At 42.9% G+C, this 14,895-nt stretch overlaps 1 protein-coding gene across 1 annotated transcript in view; it reads right to left on the reverse strand.

Moving 5' to 3' along the window:
• Positions 1 to 14,895, reverse strand: part of snx29 (sorting nexin 29) — a 109,586-nt gene that overhangs the window by 10,585 nt on the left and 84,106 nt on the right. The window contains exon 19 of the mRNA XM_038975126.1: positions 5,278 to 5,418. Coding sequence (XP_038831054.1) covers positions 5,278 to 5,418 — 141 coding nt within the window. The remainder of the gene's footprint in view (positions 1 to 5,277; positions 5,419 to 14,895) is intronic.

The raw sequence follows: 14,895 nt of genomic DNA on the forward strand, positions 1-14,895 counted from the left end.
ATTGAATTCTAAATAAATCACTGACAGTGTCACCAGCAATGCACACCCACACCATCACACCTCGGCCTCCATGCTTCACGGTGGGAACCACACATGTGGAGATCATCCATTCACCTACTTTGGACTCATCAGACCAAAGGACAGATTTCCACAGGTCTAATGTCCATTGCTCATGTTTCTTGGCCCAAGCCAGTCTCTTCTTCTTATTGGTGTCCTTTAGTAGTGGTTTCTTTGCAGCAATTCGACTATGAAGGCCTGATTCACGCAGTCTCCTCTGAACAGTTGATGTTGAGATGTGTCTGTTACTTGAACTCTGTGAAGCATTTATTTGGACTGCAAACAGAGGTGCAGTTAACTCTAATGAACTTATCCTCTGGGTCTTCCTTTTCTGTGGCGGTTTTCATGAGAGCCAGTTTCATCATAGCGCTTGATGGTTTTTGCGACTGCACTTGAAGAAACTTTCAGAATTCTTAAAATTTCCCGGATTGACTGACCATGTCTTAAAGTAATGATGGACTGTCGTTTCTCTTTGCTTTGTTCTTGCCATAATATGGACTTGGACTTTAACCAAATAGGGCTATCTTCTGTATACCACTCCTACCTTGTCACAAAACAACTGATTGGCTCAAATGCATTAAGAAGGAAAGAAATTCCACAAATTAACAAGGCACACCTGTTAATGGAAATGGTTTCCAGATGACTACCTCATGAAGCTGGTTGAGAAAATGCCAAGAGTGTGCAAAGCTGTCATCAAGGCAAAGAGTGGGTACTTTTAAGAATCTAAAATATATTTTGATTTGAACACTTTTTTGGTTACTACATGATTCCATATGTGATATTGTAGTTTGGATGTCTTCACTATTATTCTACAATTTAGAAAATAGTAAAAATAAAGAAAAACCATTGAATGAGTAGGTGTGTCCAATTTTTTTACTGGTACTGTATATATATCTATCATAAGGCGTTACTTTGATGGCCTAGTTTCTCCCAAAGACAGTGGTCTGAAACTCCTGAGTTGTATTCACCTACAGTAGTGCATGCTGGTAAATATGATAATAATGGGCGTGGTTCTAAATGTTTTTGAGTGTTTTACTCTACATTGAGTGACATCATCACACTCAACTCTGGTTAATAAAACAAACACAAGCAACACCCCGATTGAACAGTATATTAAAAGATATGAACAACAGCTGGTCTTCAGTTACACAAAGTAACGCCACATCAACATCAAAACTGCTTACACCAGGATACGAACACTGACAATTTTGTTGTACAGCTCTACTTATAGCTACCATCCTCACCTGCTGTTTCAAGGCAAACCTGCTACAGCCCACTGACTGACGGACAGACGGACGGACGCACACACACGTATGTAGCGTAGAGACACAGATAGAGGCAAATATAGCCCCGTAGTTCTTTGTTTGCCACCGTCCCTAACCTGTCTGTTCCAGATGACTAATTTTAGTATAGTACATCTCACTATACGACAGAGCCTCACATACACTCCCCACACATGGACATCAACACAGAGATGACACTACGGAGGTGTATGTTTATATGTACACGTATAAAGACATGAACTATTCTTATCCCATCAGCGTTCACCTGTCTGCTACTGTATATGAGGCATGTTACTGTAATTTAACTCACTATAAGACAGGGACACACTCGGGTAGACATGGATATCAACACAACACTGAAGGCACAGACACAGGGAGATATCGCTATAGATAGGATCGCCACTGGCTACACCTGTCCGCTATGAGGCATGTTACATCAATTTACAAGACAACAGACAGATACACACGGGCATGTCTATCCACATGTGTGTACAGACATTGAGAGCATGGCGACACAAGTGAACCACGCAGTCAAAGTGAGACAGAGGACAAATCTCAAGATCAGAGGGAACAGTATGACCAACTCAGTATCACAGATTATTGTAAAATAGACACAAATATCTTATTGGAAATTCGTGACAGGCACACGATTTTGTATACAGTGAATTTCAATCACAGATTAAGACAATAGGTTACTTAAGACAGAAACGATAGGAGGGAGGTTGATAGGGGGGGATAGGTGGGCATAGAACAAGAACGTCTAGCAACCCAAAAGCACGGCCATGCCAATTCACAGAGCGGTGAGACCGATGTGAGTAGTCCTGACAGAGGAAGGAAGCAAAGCGAGGAGAGCTCAAAGTAGGCCAACACAGCTCCAGCAAAGGATCATGGGTAGGGCATGAACAGATTTGTGAGGCTCAAAGGAGTTGTTTGCGATGGAACTCAAATGCAAAGCTTGTGACGGGTTTAGTGAATAGAAACGCATCGTCCGTAGGGGTACAACAATCAAGCCATGACACAAACACACAATTTTTAGCTTGGAAGATACATAATATAAACAAAGCGATGCGAACTATAAAGATAGTTAACCTTGTTTTGTAACTAATGTCACAAACAGGAAGTGTAGACTAAAATACAAAAACATCAGCGAGATACTGTAGAATAGAAATCAGGCCACCACATTGACTTATGATTATGGCACGCAAAGAAACTCCTCAAAGACTGTTCCTATGAAAATGCTTATACACACAAACCGCCGTGCAACTGATGCATAAAAGATCACAAGCAATTCAGGAATGTTCATACAAGACCTCCACAATGTCTCTTTGCCATCATTAAAGGCATTAGACATGCATATTGAATGTTACATGTGAACACAACATGCAAGATTCAGAAATGATTCCACGTTTACTGGTTAATTATTCACTTAGCTCTCCTGTTCTGTCGCTCAAGGTGCAACGCCAGCCCTGACTTTTACAGCCCTCCATATACTGTAATATTACAGCTCATAACGATCTTGTGTTATTATCATCAGAAAAATCAAATGCTGTTTAAAAAATGATGAGAGTAGGACAGTAGACAGTTCCGTAGTCTCTAACAGTGCTCTGATTTGGTGGAACCCCCATAACACTGCACTCTACAAAGCAGCCCAGCAGGGGAGGAAGAGGAAAGCAGCAATTGAAAAATTGACTGATTTGATCCAAATGAAAGGAACATGGGTAGGAAAGACGCAGAGAGAGAGAGAGAGACTGAGAACTAGAGAGACAGGAAAAACCTCCATCAAAGCAATAAGAATTCTCTGTGAATCTGAGACGAGAAACCCTGACAGTTGAACTGGGAGCAGAGCAGAGCAGACAGACAGTCGCAGCCTTTGATGTCATCATTCTTCCTTCCGCAGTCATGGCAATGGTGTCCATCAGGACGGATGTGACAGGTGCGCTCGGGAACATTTAGCGTGTTTTGCCAGCCGAGCCCTTGACAAATCAGCTGTTTAGGGGCTGTCAGTGTCAGGTGTGTGTGTGTGTGTGTGTGTGTGTGTGTGTGTGTGTGTGTGTGTGTGTGTGTGTGTGTGTGTGTGTGTGTGTGTGTGTGTGTGTGTGTGTGTGTTCGTGAGGCTATGTCAATGCAGTTAGGAGATTCTCAGAGACAGCAGGAGGCCGAGTAATGCTCAGATAATGTTGCCGTGGTAATACATTGTGCTGTGATTCTTATGTACACTGGCAGTTATGGTGCTTGACATCACAAAACTGAGATGTATTAAAATGTCATCACACAACACTACCTGTATTCCATTCCATCATCCATACACCTGATCCTGCAAGCTAACGCAGATACATCCTATAGGTATTGTGGCTATTAGAATTAGCTTCCTACATATACGGTCCCATGCTGTAGCCAACTGACAAGATTAGCTACACGTCTCTCTCTCTCTCAGGATCAGGTGTTCTGTGTGTGTGTGTGTGTGTGTGTGTGTGTGTGTGTGTGTGTGTGTGTGTGTGTGTGTGTGTGTGTGTGTGTGTGTGTGTGTGTGTGTGTTTAGCAGGCATGATGACCCAGGGTCCTTGGTGTGTAAGGTTGTTAGCTTCTCAATGAGGATAACCATGGCGGGGCTGAGGCAGAGTGCGTGTGTACACTTGTGTGTGTATGCGTGTTTACGTATGTATGTGTGTGTATGTGCATGTGTGTTCCTTCCTGTTTCCCCATCTCCGTGACAGCTCTCTCGTTTCATCCATACCGTAGCAGATATCCATGCTACCCAGTTAAAAGGATTTGGAGAGGTTTCTCTCCCCATGACCACTGATCATATGGACCAACATTAGCATCCCCCCATCATTAACTGAACACATCCACCATGTAAGCCCCAGCGTCTACCTTAGAATATATACAGCATAGATATTCCATATTTCCGAGCTGCAACGATGCTGTGTTCCATGAAGAGAGAGCAAACTGAACATATTGTGCGTCCCCAGTGAGTGAAATAAAGAGAACAGTTTATCTGTTTGACTACAGTGCTGTTAAACAACACATCTCCATAACAGCATCTCCGTCAGAGGAGATCAGATAGACAGAGGGGGAGGCTTTTTGCCAGCGCACCACGCTTCACCTGAGGGAGAAGAACTAAGCCTTGTCTGTACAAAGTGTTCCTTCTGAGAGGATAGAGGGAGGGAAGGAGGGAGGGAGAGAGAATCAGAGGAAACAATGATAAGATTAAAAGTGACATGACAGCCCATACCCCAGGTAAGCAAGCTCACTGATTACACACACAGACACACACAAATGCATACACACACGCACACATACCTACCCATGCACGCACACCTACCCATGTACACACACACACACACATGCGCGCACACACGCGCACACACACACACACACACTACCCTCTCAAATGCATACACACATTCACCTACCCATATGCACACACGCAAACACACACACACACTCAATTACCAACGCAATCCTGTCTCTATGTGAACCCTCTGCCCCTACGTCTTTACTGTCAGCTCCAAACACCCTCTCACACTATCTAGTTTTAAACTCTGCCCCCAGGCCTGGTGCACTCCTTTGTGTTTCCATGTCAAAGTTACTCTACAACTTCTGTAACAAAAGCACTCACAGCCCCCTCAACTCTACTCAGAGACTTAAAAAGACTCCTTCCCTCTGGAACTGAAAGGGAGAGGGAGGAAGAGAGTAAGGAGAGAGCGGTGGAGAGATGAAGACAGAGAGAGGGAGGTAATGTTGCCCAGGGGCTACTGTAACTAACATCCAAGCCTGTCGATTCAAGTGATGGACAAGTGACCACAATATGACTTAACAATGCATTCACATTCAATACATTTGACTACAGGTCATTTAAAACAACATTGAAGGAGGGTGACCAATAGTAAAAACCGGATTACATCAAAAAGGCAACGATCTCCCCGACCGTACATACCTTGTTCCCTATGGCTTTCTTGGGTGGGAAGTTGAAGGTGCCGACTTGCGGGAATTGTGAGCGTAAGTGGTTGTGGAGCGTCCGGAATTCCGTGTAGCGTCTGTAGACATTCCATTCGTTGTCTAGGATACGGATGTACACCTACGGAACAGGTAAGACACAAACAACAACAACACAAACAGCGACACAATCAGAATACTTTCTGTGGTACAAATCCTGCTCTTACGAAACCGCTCACATTCTACAGAGGAGGAAATTAGCCAACCATAATGTCTCAATAAGGTTATCTATTCTCAATATGGCAGTAAAACATAGTAGGCCACTCTCTGCCTGTGCACTGCTATTTTCATGCATCATTAAAGGAGAGCGTTGGATTCCTTTGTTCAGCTGCTGATGGTCTGTGGCAGGCAGACACTGGGGATTGTGAAGGGAGGATAAGAGAGGCAATTACAACTCGAGGAGGGAGAGCGAGAGGGGGAGAGTATGAGAGGGAAAGCGATAGAGTGAGAGATGTTATTTTCAAATGGAGGAAAGGAAAGACGAGGAAAGAACAGAGATGCCATTTTCACGCGTCATAGTCTCTCCCTCAAGCCTAGCTGGAGAACAGTGTCACAACGGTGAAGCAACGTAGCGTTAGAATTAACAGACGTCCCATCTCAAAGCTATAGAGGCACAGACTGATCCTGTCTATTGGGGTTCAGTTGTCCTATCTGAGGTGACAAGCAATCACTTTATCACCTCTGTACTTCCTCACGCAGTACCGTACTTCCTGTGAACTTTTTTGAAAACTTTTCTCCGGAAAGTGAGGGACTGTAGAGTAGAGAGAAATTAAGAGAAGACAACAAAGGCAGTATTTTAAACAGCCTGAAGCTTAGATGAACCTGTTGTTTGTTCGTAATTGTAGTTTTCAAGGGGGAGTGTGTGTGTGTGTGTGTGTGTGTGTGTGTGTGTGTGTGTGTGTGTGTGTGTGTGTGTGTGTGTGTGTGTGTGTGTGTGTGTGTGTGTGTGTGTGTGTGTGTGTGTGTGTGTGTGTGTGTGTGTGTGTGTGTGTGTGTGTGTGTGTGTAGGCACATGTGCGTATGTGCTGTGCGTGGCATGCGTGTGCATGTGTGGTCGTGTCTGTGATCAAAGCGTTAGGATGAAACGGGGCAAATGGGTGAACACTGGGTCCCTGGGGAGGGCTGGCCAACCTGGGCCAACATTAAAGTCCTCACACCCCACAATAAGACCAGTACTCTTGGAAAACTGCCCCCTGGCACACTCACACACAGTAGTCGTGTGCGCGCAGACACACAACACTCACACACAATGTATTCTCTCTCACTCATACACACACACACACACACTGTATTCGTGCACAGGCAAAGTGGAGAGGGTCGAGAGTTCCAAGTCCTTGGTGTCCACTTCACGAACAAACTATCATGTTCCAAACATACCAAGACAGTCGTGAAGAGGGCACGACAAAACCTTTTCCCCCTCAAGAGACTGAAAAGATTTGGCATTGGCCCCCACATCCTCAAAAGGTTCTACAGCTGCACCATCGAGAGCATCCTGACCGGTTGCATCACTGCCTGGTATGGCAACTGCTCGGCATCTGACAGTAAGGCGCTACAGAGGGTAGTGTGAACGGCCCAGTACATCACTGGGGCCAAGCTTCCTGCCACCCAGGACCTATATAATAGGCGGTGTCAGAGGAAAGCCCATAAAATTGTCAAAGACTCCAGTCACCCAAGTTATAAACTGTTCTCTCTGCTACCGCACGGCAATCGGTACCGGAGCGCCAAGTCTAGGACCAAAAGGCTCCTCAACAGCTTCTACCCCTAAGCCAATAGACTGCTGAACAATTCATAAAAATCGCCACCGGACAATTTACATTGACACGCGACCCCCCCTCTTGTACACTGCTGCTACTCGCTGTTTGTTTATTATCTATGCATAGTCACTTCGCCCCCACCTACATGTCCAGATTACCTCAACTAGCCTGTACCCCTGCACACTGACCCGGTATCGGTGCCCCCTGTATATAACCTCATTATTCTTGTTGTGTTACTTTTTATTTTAGTCTACTTGGTAAATATTTTCTTCTTCTTGAACTGCACTGTTGGTTAAGGGCTTGTAAGTAAGCATTTCACCCGTAAAGTCTACACTTGTTGCATTCAGCGCATGTGGCAAATAAAGTTTGATTTGAATGGCATTCATACATGCACAGGATCACTGTATACACACACACACACACACACACACACACACACAAAGACATATGCAATCACACATTTACAGACACACTATACACACACAGACATCCACGTTGGGCTTGCTCATTACCATACACATTTAAGGCAACATCATCCACAGAGCAGCTATTGTTTCCTCCTCAGTAACAGCAAATTCATTATTTCATCATCTTTCACAAAATATTTGCCAACATCCAACGCTCGCGTTCTGCATAAAAAAAAAACCATCTCTTTGTTTTCAATAGAAAGATCATCAAATGTGACACATCCGTGGCCTAGGCTCAGCTAGCTCTGGGCCAGGTCCAAACTATTCTGATTATGTTATATTTGAACTAGTCAGAGTTTTTTTGTACAGCGAAAGTAACAAGCTTACAATTCACAAAATACATTATCATGAATGAATTTCAAAATTGTGTACAAATTATGGTGACATGTTTTTTTGTTGTATATATGGAAAGTAAAAAGATATTTAAACAGTGTTTCTGAAACTTTCTAGAATATTGTTGACTAATCTTTCAGTCAAAATAAATCAATTTTCTCAGCTCTCCAATTGTCTTCAAGGGTTGCAGCCCCCAGTACAGAGCCCCTGGTACAGAGAAGAGAAGCATTAAAACAACATAAATCTAGGGGGTCAAATTAAATTCAAAGCTTTACCCTTCAACACGAACAAGATAGATAACTGCAAGTTAGCACTATTTTACTTGTTGTGTTCTCACCATCTCTTTGATATAGCCTGAACAGGCAGGTCATGTATTATTGTAGACTAACAAGGCTATTGAAAGGAGCAGCGAGTGATTCATCAACAGCCAGATAGACTGGGAGAGGAAATGCTGTCATTTACAACAACAACAGTGGCATTTACAACTGCTCATTATACAGAGACTGATCAGTTCATCGAAAGGAGGGAGGCAAAGACAGACAGACAGACAAATAGACAAATAGACAGACAGACAGACAAATAGACAGACAGACAGACAGACAGACAGACAGACAGACAGACAGACAGACAGACAGACAGACAGACAGACAGACAGACAGACAGACAAATAGACAGACAGACAGACAAATAGACAGACAGACAGACAGACAGACAGACAGACAGACAGACAGACAGACAGACAGACAGACAGACAGACAGACAGACAGACAGACAGACAGACAGACAGACAGACAGACAGACAGACAGACAGACAGACAGACAGACGTTTTAGAGAGGGGATCCGAGGTGCTTAGCTCACTTAAGCAGACACCCATGATGAGATGATTCTGGGCAATCTGAAAGTTAGCACTTTTCATTCAATAGTGTAAATGGTTTGCAAAATCTTGAGAGACATGCCCAAAAAACCTCTGAACAACATATAGATGTTGCTCTTATGAGAGCTACAGCACAGTATGACTCAAGATGTTATACTTCAATCAGCCACAGTGTTAGAAGCACACCCTTTACTCTTGTAGCCTGGTCCCATCTGTGTAATGTGTAATATATTCTTCAACCAGCTCATTTATTGTTTATATATCTATTGGATTATCTAGTACATCTGCTACATCATGTACGTTTGTACTTTTGTCTAGCCACCCAGTTCCCTCTCTCTCTCTCGCTCTGAAGTACGTAACTATGAGATACAGTCTGGTCTGATAGCATAAGCCGACACTCTTCTGACAGGCAGGGTAATTGTAGGTTACCAACTGTTGTAAAAGCACTGGGCTCACCTCTTCCATCTTCTGAGGAAACCACTAAGAGCCCTCTTGCTCACCTCCGAGTGGGAAAACACTGCAACTACCGTACAGACCGCACAAAATGGCAGACAAAGGATCAGGACTCCCGCTCACCTCATAATGGGAAAACACTGCAACTACCATACAGACGGCACAAAATGGCAGACAAAGGATCAGGACTCCCGGTTCACCTCATAATGGGAAAACACTGCAACTACCATACAGACGGCACAAAATGGCAGACAAAGGATCAGGACGCCCAGGCAGTGGGGATGTTAGTTTCACCATAATGAGTGGAAGTAGAAGCACTATTAGGTGGACCGATGTTGTATTAAGATGTTGCATGTACGGTTTGTGTGCTCATCTCTAACAATAGCATTGAAACCATAGAAATAAATGATGTCTATGATTGAAACATTCTTAGCTGGAGAACTCCAGCTAAGGCACTTTGAAAGAAGGCTGTATGATAAGTTATATTGCTCATATGATCTTGTCCTTGATTTAAAGAACATTCAGCTATATTCATCACCTTCATCACCTGCCAGACTTTTCCTGGTCAGGTCACCTACAGTAGTTGGCCTGTAGCAACAGTGGCCTGTTATACTTGCGCCTCAGCCATGAAAGTAAACATGAAGTTACAACAAAGCCCAGAGAGAAGGATAATATGGAGATATGAAATATTAATGTGAAAAACAACCGTGATCATTAATCTAGACTAATGCAAAGTTATTTATATTTTTGCACTGACTATGTAGAGGACTCCACACACTCACTCACACAGACTCCAACACACACTGACACTCCAACACACACACTTACTTTGCTCACACACATTCCTACTAACTCTACACACACACACACACACACACACACACACACACACACACACACACACACACACACACACACACACACACACACACACACACACACACACACACACACACACACACACACACACGCAAACCAGGCCAAAGACCCCCTCAGAGACACCAATTCTCCTTAGCCGAACCACAAGAATGGAATGGTCTACCGTTGTCACGCCCTGACCTTAGAGAGCCTTTTTATTTCTCTATTTGGTTAGGCCAGGGTGTGATTAGGGTGGGCATTCTAGTTTTTCTATTTCTTTGTTGGCCGGGTATGGTTCCCAATCAGAGGCAGCTGTCTATCGTTGTCTCTGATTGGGGATCATACTTAGGCAGCCTTTTTTCCACCTTTACTTTGTGGGATCTTGTTTGTGTGTAGTTGCATTCTGCACTGCATGTAGCTTCACGTTCGGTTGTAGTTTCATGTTTTTTTCGTGTTCATCTAATAAAATGATGTACACTCACCACGCTGCACCTTGGTCCGATTCTTCCGTCAACGAACGTGACAACCGTATCAAAAGCTTAGGCCAAGTCAATAAAAATAGCAGCACAACATTGCTTAGAATCAAGGGCAGTGGTGACATAATTTAGGACATTTAAGGTTGCAGTGACACATCCATAACCTGAGCGGAAACCAGATTACATACCAGAGATAATACTATAGACATCAAGAAAGCCAGTCAGTTGATTATTGACATGTTTTTCCAACACTTTTGATAAACAGGGCAAAATGGAAATCGGCCTGAAACAGTTAGGATCAGCTTGATCTCTCCCTTTAAATAACGGACGCACAATCATCATGTGCGTCACGCATCACGCTGCTGCTACTCTGTTTATCATACATCCTGATGTCAAGTCACCTTACCCCTATACATATCTAACCCTACCACACATTTTAAATATGGTAGTCATTTTCTATTTCTCCTATGTTTTTCTTCTACTTGACTTTATTTTATAGTATAATATGTTTACTACTGATATTGATTACTGCATTGTTGGGAAAGAGCTTGCAAGAAAGGCATTTCACTGTACTTGTGCAAATGAAAATAAAACTTGATTTTGAAGCACCACAGTTTTTTCAGGGCTGTGTGAGACAGAGATATAGTAAAGCAAAGTACATGCAGCGGAACAGTAGTGCTTATGTCATCCCTCCCTCGTTCCCTCTCTCCTTCTCTCCATCTCTCGCTCTTTATTTCTCTGTCCACTCTGGGACACAACATTTGCCAAATTAGGCAGAAAATATAATCCATTTGGAGGACTGCAGAAAAGAAGGAGGACGCGGAGTGATAAGAGCGTATAAGGAGAGAAATTTTCCATTAAAAATATTCAGCAGAGATTTATCGGCCGTACACACTCTGTGTGTGTGTGTGTGTATGTGTGTGTGTTGGAGGGAGGGAGGGAGGAAGCGATACCCTTCCCAGTGTCATTGAATCTGTTTAAGTAAAATAGCCTCTTGTCATGGACTAGTATTCTTACCACAATCATCATAATAACAGAGATGACTAATAATACTAGCAATGGACATTTTTTAAATATGATCATAGTATCATCTCACATCATTCTCAAACCATAATCTGTCCAGTCATCCTGCTGAATGAGTTTGCAAAATGACCCACTGGTTTGTGATTCATTAATATACATACTATTCAAACATAAAATCCCTGTGAGGCCTGCTGTAACATCATGAGTGACAGAGCAGTTAGCTAACCAGGGCACACACACCTTCATTAGTGCACACTCTAACCTCTGGCTCTCTGGAGTGGATAAATATTTCATCTTCATGCGTACAACACGTAAATGTAGTTGACACATAACTCTAAATTACATCCCTGGTACATGTACAATACTCTGACCTACGACACAGACTTGACCTTAACGAGATCGAACATGCATACACAAATCCTGCTTTACATAACTGATGGGAGAGAAGGTTGTGTGCACAGACAGACAGACAGACAGACAGACAGACAGACAGACAGACAGACAGACAGACAGACAGACAGACAGACAGACAGACAGACAGACAGACAGACAGACAGACAGACAGACAGATTAGATGTACAACTCAAATACTTTGACATATGTGAGTAGATTAGTATGGATTACTTTTGTCGCATAATTTGTAGACATCAATACTCACTAGCCAAATTAAGTTCTCAGTCATATACCCTTAAAAGATGAGGGCAGCAAGGGTCTTCAAGGGTATCATATTATACCCTTGAAGTTTGAGTTCTGGAACATTAACAGAGTTACAAAACACTGAGAACTACATCACCCATGTATTACTACTCCAGGTAGACCAATAAAATGTGAGATGTTTATCTGTGCACTAAAGTCCATCTCACCCCGCCACACACTCCTGCTCTCCCCAGGAAGGGAAGGTTTGTTTATGATTGGGCTGTGAACTTCTAAAACACTAGGAAGGTCGCTTGTAAAAGCCACTCCTACAATGTACCTCACATTTCTCCTTTCCATCCAGAGAAGAGGATTTGGAGCTCGATAAATGAACAGTGATGTTGTTGACTAATGATTGGAGAGCAACATGTTGTTGTTTATTATCAGTGGTACGGATTAAGTACTTGAATATGTTTACCTCTGGAAGAACCTGAGGTAAATCTACCATAATGGTAAACAGTTTTATGATTACAGCACATATTTTGTTCAAGAGCAGCAGGAGAAAGCTAGGATCACATTGACTTGACTATGTATCCTCATCACATGCAGCCTACAATCATCCAAGCTCATTCCGAGCTACCAAGCTCATTTCTGCATAACCTCAGCCATTCTGCATTCAAACTGTACAACCTTCTCGTTGTCATAACCTTCAAAGATGGATTACAGCGTTTTGTTACAAGCTCTGATAAAACAACTGGAGCTATGTGATGATAGACAGATAGATGAATGCTGTCACTGGATGAACACTGTCACTCTTGTCTGAGAAACTGCCAGGGACAACTTTGCATTCAAACACCAGGGAAAATACTGATACTCACTCACTTTTGTCTCACTCAATCTCTCACTTACTCTCTCTCTCTCTCTCTCTCTCCCACCCTCTCTTTCTTCCATCTTATTCTCTCTCCCACCCTCTCTCTCTCTCCTGAATGAATAAGTCACGAGTCGGGTTCGTAGCATTGCTCTAATGAGTACGGCAGGAAGTGGCAAAGTGAGGGAATGAGGGAATGAGAAAACGGATAAACGAGAGAGAAAAAGAGAGAATTAGATGGGAGACGTGGAGGAGGTTAGAAACACAGCCCCATAGTGTTTCCAGGAACTATAGTAAATGAATGGCTTGAGTTGACTCGGACTCTGAGGTACGGCATTGGAGATTCCACTACTAGCCCCTCACAAGACAAAGATCAAACAGCCTAGCAAGGCTCTGCAATCTAGAGCCGCTGCAATTCTGATTAAATTACCAAGAGAGAAAGTTGGGCAATTTCCTGTCACCTTCCAGCCTTAACATCATCTTCTCTGAATTGCCGTTATTATCTTTGTATATCTGAGTTATTTGATGGTTATTTCCTTCCAAATATATTTGCAGATCGTACAACGTGTTCTCAGTTCTCTGACTAGCCTAACATGTTCTTCTAAAGCTGGAAATCTAACAAAAGCGATCTTTGGCTTTTACAGTGGGGATCCAATTTATGATGAATCGATGCAACTAAAAACAACGATCATCATAGTAATCAACATCCACCACAAACAACTACCACCATGTCGATAATCAAGGGCCTTCATTACCATTACCATAACCATCATCTTTACAGACTTGATCATCATCTCAATTAGGAATCAGATTAATAATGGGCTCTGGTCTACTTATGGATATGATATCCCTCATTTGCATAGCCAAAGAAGCCAATGAGATGCAGTCTCAGGCTTTGGCAAAAGAAACACGCACATACACAAAGAGTTTGCAGACTGAACTACGTAAACCCTCCACCACTCCATTGTATGAATCCTCTCAGCGCGTTGTGAAGTCAACTGCATGCAATATAGAGATTATCATCATTAGCACTTTTCCCACAGTGCACCTCTGGGGAATGGGACCTATGGGATCTATGTGATGGGAACAGCACACGTTGGAAGCATGTCAACGAGGATGACTCAATTATTCATTGTTATAGCTGATTTATATTTCTAGTATGTGCATGTTCAAGGGCTTGGCTCCAACAGGAAGCCAAAGGTAGCTTATATAATGCTTATTGAATACTCGATTAGTGTGTCTGTGACTCTCTTTCAAATCACCCTCACACACACTCAGCTTGCCTCTGAGAAACTAGTCTCAGGTATCCCGGAATATTTGGAATTGAAATGAGAGAGCGAGCGAGAGAGAGAGAGAGAGAGAGAGAGAGAAAAGCAGTTATCAAATCTCATTAGTGTTATAAAAATATGGGAAAGTTTGCAGCAGGCCTGACTGTGTGGAAGCGATTGGCTCAGCTGCTTTTTACTGATCAAAGGGAATCACTCATTTAGAATAAAAAAAACAGTACATTCTGTGTGCCGTGGCTCATCTAGAGTACAGGGCTTCACTTGGCATCAGCACACAAGAGGTAAAATAAATCTGTGTACAGTGTGTGTGCTCAACTAAGCAAAGAGTTTTCCCATGAATCTTAACATTGCTTTTACTTTCCTTTAAGCAATTAGTCTACTCTAGAAGATATATATATTTATTTTAGCTACGCTGGGAATGGAAGTGGATTTGATATGTTGGTTCTGTCAGAGACGTTTGGAGGGAAGGAGGGAGGGTATGTTATCACTACAACATGCCAAAGTGCATCCGTCATCTCCACCTGGCAAATGAA

The sequence above is a fragment of the Salvelinus namaycush genome, chromosome 35 (genome assembly GCF_016432855.1).
Source record: "Salvelinus namaycush isolate Seneca chromosome 35, SaNama_1.0, whole genome shotgun sequence".
Taxonomy (NCBI): Eukaryota; Metazoa; Chordata; class Actinopteri; order Salmoniformes; family Salmonidae; genus Salvelinus; species Salvelinus namaycush.